Source organism: Lepidochelys olivacea, assembly GCF_965140295.1.
Source record: "Lepidochelys olivacea isolate rLepOli2 genome assembly, chromosome: 5".
NCBI classification, from domain to species: domain Eukaryota; kingdom Metazoa; phylum Chordata; order Testudines; family Cheloniidae; genus Lepidochelys; species Lepidochelys olivacea.
The window spans coordinates 129,870,857-129,880,125 of NC_140415.1; the positions used below are offsets into that span (position 1 = coordinate 129,870,857).

Consider the following 9,269-nt stretch of genomic DNA (forward strand, 5'->3'; position numbering starts at 1 on the left):
AAAAAAAAAAAAAAAAAAGTCCTACGTAAAGTGGAAACTAAGTCAAATTACAGAGGATGAATATAAGCAAATAACACAAGTACTTAGGGACAAAATTAGAAAGACCAAGGCACAAAACAAGATCAAACTAGCTAGAGATATAAAACAAGAAAATATTCTACAAATTCATTAGAAGCAAGAAGATGACCTAGGACGCTGTAGGCCCATTACTCAATGAGGGGGAGAAAACAATAATAGAAAATGTGGAAATGGCAGAAGTTGTAAATGATTTTTTTGTTTCGGTTTTCACCAAGAAGATTGGTGGTGATTGGCTGTCTAACTTAGTGAATGCCAGTGAAAATGAGGTAGGACCAGAGGCTAAAATAGAGAAGGAATAGGTTAAAAATTACTTAAACAAATAAGGTGTCTTCAAGTCACCAGGGCTTGATGAAATACATGCGAGAATATTCAAGGAGCTGCCTGAGGAGATATCTGAATCATTCGCGATTCTCTTCAAAAAGTCATGGAAGACAGGAGAGATTCCAGAGGACTGGAAAAGGGCAAATATAGTGCCTATCTATAAAAAGGGAAATAAGGACAACCTGGGGAATTACAGGCCAGTCAGCTTAACTTCAGTACCCAGAAAGATAATGGAGTAAATAATTAAGCCATCAGTTTGCCAACACCTATAAGGTGATAAGTAACAGTCAGCATGGATTTGTCAAGAACAAATCGTGACCAACCAACCTGATAGCATTCTTTGACAGGGTAAAAAGCCTTGTGGATGGGGGGCAAGCAGTAAATGTGGTATATCTTCACTTCAGTAGGGCTTTTGATACTCAAAAAGAAAAGGAGTACTTGTGGCACCTTAGAGATTAACAAATTTATTGAGCATAAGCTTTCGTGAGCTACAGCTCATAAACTAGGGAAATACAACCTAGATGGAACTACCATACGGTGGATGCATAACTGGTTAGAAAACCATTCTCAGAGAGTAGTTATCAGTGGTTCACAGTCATGCTGGAAGGGCATAATGAGTGGGGTCCCTCAGGGATTGGTTCTGGGCCCTGTTCTGTTCAATATCCTCATCAGTGATTTAGATAATGGCATAGAGAGTACACTTATAAAGTTTGTGGACAATACCAAGCTGGGAGGGGTTGGAGGTGCTTTGGAGGATAGGACTAAAATTCAAAATGATCTGGACAAACTGGAGAAATGGTCTGAAGTAAATAGGATGAAATTCAATAAGGACAAATGCAAAGTACTACACTTAGGAAGGAACAATCAGTTGCACACATACAAAATGGGAAATGACTGCTTAGGAAGGAGTACTGCGGAAAGGGATCTGGGGGTCATAGTGGACCACAAGCTAAATATGAGTCGTCAATGTAACACTGTTGCAAAAAAAGCAAACATCAGTCTGGGATGTGTTATCGGGAGAGTTGTAAACAAGACACGAAAAGTAATTATTCTGCTCCACTCCGCGTTGATTAGGCCTCAACTGGAGTGTTGTGTCCCGTTCTGGGTGCCTTGTTTCAGGAAAGATGTGGACAAATTGAAGAAAGTCCAGAGAATAGCAACAAAAATGATTAAAGGTCTAGAAAACTTGACCTATGAGGGAAGATTGCAAAAATTGGGTTTGTTTAGTCTGGAGAAGAGAAGACCAAGAGGGGACATAAGTTTTCAAGTACATAAAAGATTGTTACAAGGAGGAAGGAGAAAAATTGGTTTTGTTAACCTCTGAGGATAGGACAAGAAGCCTGTGGCTTAAATTGCAGCAAGAGCTGTTCAGATTGGACATTAGGCAAAACTTCCTAACTGTCAGGGTGGTTAAGCACTGGAATAAATTGCCTAGGGAGGTTGTAGAATCTCCATAACTGGATTTTTAAGAGCAGGTTAGACAAACACCTGTCAGGGATGGTCGAGATAAAGAGTGTAAGGGATTAGACTAGATGAGCCCTCGAGGTCCCTTCCAGTCGTACGACTCTGTGATTCTACACAACTCTCTACTTGCATAGTAATGCCTCCCCCCGTCTACGCAGCTTTTTTAGCAGCATCATGTGCCACTGCTGGAGTCTTTTCCCGCCGCAGGCAACGGCTCCAGCAGTGGGGAAAGGCTCTTTCAGCAGGGAAAGGCTCCGGCAGCTCCCCACTGCGGGAGCCTTTCTCTGCTGTGTGTAGATATACACCTCAGTGATGACATGGCCTGCCCTTTGCTGTGGCAAGTGACTATACACACCCTACGTGCTGCCATCAGTGAAAGTGCAGCATAGACATACACACAGTGTGGTACACTTGTTACCTCTGCCATGATGATGTACCAGTAAGCATTTTTCTTTTCTTTGTTTTAACAGGACAAAAGCCAAAAGTTTCAGAAAATGATTTTGAGGATTTATTATCTAATCAAGGGTTTTCAGCTAAATCTGACAAAAAAGGAACCAAGACAATTGCCGAGATGAGAAAGCAAGAAATGTCTAAAGACATGGACCCCTTAAAATTAAAGGTTTGATATTTAATAATAAAAACAGTGGTTTTGATTCAAATATAAACATAATTCTGTTACTTAGAACTATTGATGGTAGAATGGGGGAGGATACAGTGAAGGATAAAAAAGAAACTGAAGGGGTACAAAGATGGTAGAAGTTTATACTAAAATTTTACATGTGTTTCTACCCATGTGCAGAATAACTGAGGAACCTACTGGTCTTAATGCATGAATGTATATCCTAATTGTTTAGCGTAACCAAGATACAGTGGACAACTGGGGTGTCAGTACAGAAGAGAATGATTTGTTCAGGGGAGAGGGTTTGTTCCATATTGGCATGCTTTGAAGTGCAGATGGTGGTAAAACTCCTCTCTAAAATGTGTGATAAGATAAAAAGGAGCAAAAAGGAAAGGGTAATTTATGCTGTGGGTAGTCTGTTACAGACCACCTAATCCAGAATGGGAGGTGGACAAGGTAATCCTAGAACAGATCTAATGTTCATTTCAGAAGAAATTATTGTAAAAGGATTTTGAGACTTTGAAAATGACTAGAAAAGCAGCAGGTAAAATCTCATGGACAGGGAAATTGAATATGGGGGGAGAAGAGTGAGAGAGAGCTGGAAAGTTCTGATGAACGTAGTTACCAACTCATAGCTGAAAACAAACCCAGATACAAACAAGTAAAATCCTAATGTGTGTGAACTGAAGTTTTACATCTAATGTAGGATTTTCTCCCCTAGATAGTACAAGGGCCTGGGTTTCCCATTTCATTAAAGAGCATGTCTTGGTACAAGCTTGGCTAGACAAGCACAAATCTCTTTTTGACTAAGGAGAAGATGGGAGGGTGCATTTCTGGTCTGTACCAAGCTGGGAGAACTTGGGTCAAAAGGTTTCAGAGTAACAGCCGTGTTAGTCTGTATTCGCAAAAAGAAAAGGAGTACTTGTGGCACCTTAGAGACTAACCAATTTATTTGAGCATGAGCTTTCGTGAGCTACAGCTCACTTCATCTGATGCATACCGTGGAAACTGCAGCAGACTTTATATACACACAGAGAATATGAAACAATACCTCCTCCCACCCCACTGTCCTGCTGGTAATAGCTTATCTAAAGTGATCATCAAGTTGGGCCATTTCCAGCACAAATCCAGGTTTTCTCACCCTCCACCCCCCCCCACACAAATTCACTCTCCTGCTGGTGATAGCCCATCCAAAGTGACAAATGAGAGTTGTCACTCTCACACTCTCACAAAAGCTCATGCTCAAATAAATTGGTTAGTCTCTAAGGTGCCATAAGTACTCCTTTTCTTTTTGGGTCAAAAGGTTTTCATTGCTATCAGGTCCACTCTTTGGCAGCTAGAGCCTTGTTTTATTACCTTTTCTCCAATAAAGTACAGTTTCACTAGTGCCCTTTCAGTGAAGGGGTTCAGGGCTATGGTACTGTGATGGATGTGACTGATGATACAAAATTATGTCTTGTGGAGAACAAAAACTACTTGAGAATCACTTTCTTAGGGCATCTGATGATGCATCCGATGAAGTAAGCTCACGAAAGCTTATGCTCAGATAAATTTGTTAGTCTCTAAGGTGTCACAAGTACTTCTTTTCTTTCTGTGGATACAGACGAACACGGCTGCTACTCTGAAACCTTTCTTAGGGCAGTCATTCATTCTCCTCACGGTGGCTCTCTGTCCCTCTATCAAATCCACTGAAAATGGACTATTAAACTCATATTAAAATTACTCTTTCCAGTCTCCACGGTGGCATCACCCCAAGTGAATTCTGATCAGATTTTGTAATTCTTCCTGGTGTGTTACTTGCAGATAAGGTTAAATGGTAACATTTACTATTCAGTTTTGTAAAACATTGTGAGGATAATATACATAGTTCTGAACAATATTAATAGAAATAATCTCAGGGAGGAATTGGGGAAATCAGTTTATTGATGGAATATTTTAACTCATGTCCATAGGTTGGTTTGAATGCTTTTTTAATGTAAAATACTATAAATAAAAAATAGAGCCTTTTACCTACCATCACCCTGGTTAGTAGGGAAGATGGGAGATATTACATAATGTGTTACAATTTAGAGATACTCACCTTACTGCCATAGGGATTCTATATAGATTGATATAAATATCATTATATAAAATCAACTAAGAAAAGTGCATTGTTAGCCAATTGTAGTTCAAGGGGCAATCTAGTACAGAAAACTTCAATTTACTCAAACAAACCATATGAGTGTACAAGTCTCAAAACATCTGAAGACCCTTATCTGAAATTTACAAGTAAAACAAGATTTCTAGCATTGGAATGGACAACCTCTGTTACCATGGGATTAATTAGTGTAACTAAAATGAATATTCTGCCATGGTTACTTTGTTCAGATAACTCCTTGTCATCTATTCTACAATTTTTAAACGTAACTTGTTGTTAATTCAGTTCTCTTGGAATGATTCCTATATAAGAGCCAAATTAACTACATATAAGCATGCTGGTCCTCTGCTAGCAGACTTGATATATCACTGTTGAGTTCCAAGGCTAAGCATGGTATCCACTCTTTGGAATTTGGATGCATGATTAAGACCATATTTGCAAAGTGCTCTCAACATTTTTGAAGCCCAAAGTCCAATTGTCTTGTTTTCAGTGATAGGAGAGGAAAATATCTTCAAGCAAATTGGAAACATCATTTAAGGCAACTGCATTCAATTTGAATTTTTCTAATTTTGTTTCAGATTCTAGATTGGATTGAAGGAAAAGAGAGAAATGTAAGAGCATTAATATCCACTCTTCACACTGTGCTCTGGGAAGGGGAGAACAAGTGGAAGCCAGTTGGCATGGCAGACCTCGTTACCCCTGAACAAGTAAAGAAGTACTATAGGAAAGCAGTACTTGTAGTTCATCCAGATAAGGTGAGTCGTTTTCTTGGGTATGTTAAAGGCTATTTATCGAACTGGTATTACCAATTAATTCTGCAATCCTAAAAGGAAAATCTGCTAAACTTCCTGCTTTTGAACAGAAACACCCAAGCAAGCACAGCAAGGCTCGGTGGGGAAGAGTTTTAATATTGGCAGGGACAATAGGCTAGTTTCTGGGTGTTTTTTCAGTCCACCTTTCTGCTGTACGGTTATTGTGTTGAACTCTGGCACTTCAAGGTGGCAGCATCAGACTGTGGAGATAAGGATTCCCTTCAGAGACAAAGGTTGAGAAGCACTTTTTCCACCACTCATATTATCATTCACTGCTGGACCCAGCTACATGGGTGCTTGGCCAGCGACAGGCTCTGCCTTCCTTCTGTTTGTTTTGTTGTCTTCTGAAGTTAGCACACCAATGAGGCCATGCAGTACAGGATTCTGAAGTCTCACTTGTCATCCATATCACAGTAATGAGGTGTCAGAGCAGCCAGGGCTGAGCCCTGCCCTCACCTGAACTCCTGCACATCTGGGTCCCACTCAGCTCAGTCTGAGGAAAGCCCAGTTACTGGAGCAGAGTTCTGTTAGGTTCTGGACATCTGCCAATCAAAATGCAGATCAGTGGAATCTGTGCTTAATCTCTACTCCTTGAATGGGTCTTGGGGGGATCCTCCAACTCCTAGGCCTCCCAGAGATTTCAGTGGAGGCAGGGTCCCATAAAATCCACAGCAAACTGGATATAAAATCTGTTGAAAGGTCCTGGTAGGAATGATGTGGCAGCTTCCAATTTAAAAACAAACAAAAAAAAAAGATGGAAAAAAAGAATAATCCAATAAGCACAGTAGACCCTGTGTAAATGGTGATTATATCTACATTATCCGTAGTGTCAGCAATAACATCCCTTTAAAAGAATTAGGGTAGTTCACCCCTTTCAGGGCTCCTGTTCGTGGCTGTGTACAGATGTAGGAAGATAAAATTGCATCTCTTGCGCTTGGTTCAAATTTTCTTGCTTTTCTAACAACAAGAGCAAGAATTAAGGAATTTTTAAAAAAAACCTCTTAATTCTGGAGCATAATCCTGCAGCAACGTCTGGGGTTGCAGAATACATGGGGCCTCGTGTTTATGCCCATCTGAGCCAGGATGTGTTAAAATTGAGCAGGTGGTGTATCTGCAGTATTACTGTGTACATACTGGTTCCACAGACCAATTTAGATTGCAGAACTTCCTCCATAACTTGGTGTATTTGTTTCAGGCTAAAAAGTCTAGGAGTATTCCTAGTCAGCAGTGTATGTTCAACTAGGAAAGTCGGACTCCAGTGTAAAAGAATTTAACAGCGTTCTTGGAAATAGCTCTTCAGTTGCATTGTGGGTTACTAATGTAAGAGTTGCAATGCAGTATTTTCTACTTAAATTAGTTTTGATTTCATTTTTAAAGAGCCACTTGCTGAAAATGAAGACCATGTCTATTAACTCCTTTAATACAAGATGGAAACTTTAGTACGACTTCAGTTACATTGAGCAAATTAGACTAAAAATTTGAAGTGATGCAGGCAAATTATAATCTCTCAGTGCCATTTAAACTATGACTTTGGTATATATGGGGACTTGGGGGGAAAAGGGAATTACAGTATTTGGATGAAAAAGCCATGCACACTTACAGCACTATATAACACATAAAGGTAAACAGAAAGGGGCTAAACAAGAGACAGGGTGTGAATTTCACTGTTAGTAAAATCCAGTTTTCTCTCAAGCCCTGCTGCAGTTCTTTACATTCTTTGGACTTCTGCAGTAAGCTCCTAATACGTGCTCTGTTTGTTTACAGGCCACAGGACAGCCTTATGAACAGTATGCCAAAATGATCTTCATGGAGTTGAGTGATGCATGGTCAGAGTTTGAAAACCAGGGATCAAAATCCCTTTTCTAAAACTTCATCTTTACAGGATTTTCAAAATGTATGTGCAGCAAAATGGAGTGGAGAATTGTTAGTCTGAATTTCTTATCTCTAGGATTTAAGAAAGATTTTTGCATAATTTCAGCACAGTTTGAAATCATACTCGGAAGTGGGTGATACATTTTGTAAGATGCAGAATCCAAAACATACACAGATGCACTCAGAGAACAACTGCTCAATGCTTCAGAATCTTAGCCTGAGAATAGATCTTTCCATTCAGGTTTAAATATGTTGAAATATAAATAACTTTAATGATGTCCGCTGATTTTTGGCGTAATGGTATCGAAAGCATGAGCCATTCCAAATCCACTGATTTTTGGCGTAATGGTATCAGAAGTGTGTGAGCCATTCCAAATCCACTGATTTTGGTTTTTCTTTAAAAGAAACACACAACCTCAATTTGTACTTTATATTTTCAATAGTTACATGATTTGATTTTGATGTTTGGTGACCGTCGCCTTATTCTAGGTGCTTTAGTTATATTATCAGCAGTGAATTTGCTCATCATATCTTTTTGTTGAATCTATAAGAGGTGTACATTTTCATCTGTATTTTGTGTAATCATTCTGATGATCATTCTGTAAATAATTAAAATATTTTCTGGCAATACCTGTGTTCCTTACAATGAATTGACAGTTGCTTAGCCAAATAACTCCCAGTTAATGGAAAGTCAGCCAGGGTTGTTCTTGATTTTATTTTATTTTATTTTAAATGCATATCATGAACCTGGAAACAAATCTTAGCTTTAATATAAGTACTGCATATTCTAACTTTTTATTATTTATTATGAACTTTTGGAAGACACCACTATGACTAGTGTTTATTTTCCTACTCTATAAATTTCAGCATTTACTCTTATTTTTTTTCTAGTGGAATGTGCCTTCCATTGGCTTTATAAATACCATACTAGAAAAAAGTTGACCAGTCATTTATTCTAAAACTTGAAATGTGAGCACAAAACAGTTTACTCTGCTTTGATTTGTCTGTTTTAACTGAGTCAATGGTATATTGTTAGCTAGCCCCTTGAAAGCGTTTCCTGTGCTTATACTGACAGTGGGATACTTATGTTGTATGTCTGAGAACTTGATTTTTAGAAGCATGCATGCACATGTGTTTATATGCAAAGAACAAACCAGTGTGTATAGTTAGGGCATCATATACTTGATGTACTGTGAGTGCATTGGCTAGTGCAAGACTAGTTGAGAACCCAGTGTGAGAACACAGCTCACTGTACTGTTTCTCATCTCTTTAAAAAAGAAACAAAAAACAAAAATTAACATGTACCCAGTATATGGAATACTAACGACCAACGACTATTGTATAACTGTAAATCCCAGTTCCTGGGGGCTAGTTTGCAAATGTTTGTTAGAGTGATATTTAGTTTTGGTGACAGTCTCTTGCACTGCAGCTTTGGGTCGGGAAGGAATTTTCCTCCAGAGCAGATTGGCAGAGGCCCTGGGGGTTTTTCACCTTCCTCTGCAGCGTGGGGCCCTGGTCACTTGCTGGAGGATTCTCTGCACCTTGAAGTCTTTAAACCACGATTGGAGGACTTCAATAGCTCAGACATAGGTGAGAGGTTTATTGCAGGAGTGGGTGGGTGAGATTCGGTGGCCTGCATTGTGCAGGAGGTCAGACTAGATGATCATAATGGTCCCTTCTGACCTGAATATCTATGAATCTACCCAAGTATCTTAAAAGATGTATTTTTAATCAATTTGCCTTTGTATCCAGTTTGGATTCTTAACTGAGAAAGGAGCTGCAGTGATGTCAAGGTACCTGTCTTACAATGAGCGTCTTCTAATTTTTTAATTCAGATTATCCCACAATTTGCATGAAATGAGGCTTTCCACTGCCAAATCAGCATCACAGTGAATGGGTTGGCGAAGAGATTATTTGAATGCTGTGTGCACTTTACAGGCTCCCACCAAACTCGGATACAACACAG

At 39.2% G+C, this 9,269-nt stretch overlaps 1 protein-coding gene across 4 annotated transcripts in view; it reads left to right on the plus strand.

Moving 5' to 3' along the window:
- The window catches only part of GAK (cyclin G associated kinase), a 145,157-nt gene extending 137,294 nt beyond the window's left edge, over positions 1 to 7,863 (plus strand). For all 4 annotated transcript variants that reach the window (XM_084628028.1, XM_084628027.1, XM_084628029.1 and 1 more), the window contains 3 exons: positions 2,334 to 2,482; positions 5,198 to 5,374; positions 7,196 to 7,863. In XM_084628028.1, the coding sequence (XP_084484154.1) occupies positions 2,334 to 2,482; positions 5,198 to 5,374; positions 7,196 to 7,297 (428 nt within the window). In that variant the 3' untranslated portion in view covers positions 7,298 to 7,863. The remainder of the gene's footprint in view (positions 1 to 2,333; positions 2,483 to 5,197; positions 5,375 to 7,195) is intronic.
- The last annotated feature ends 1,406 nt before the right edge of the window (positions 7,864 to 9,269 follow it).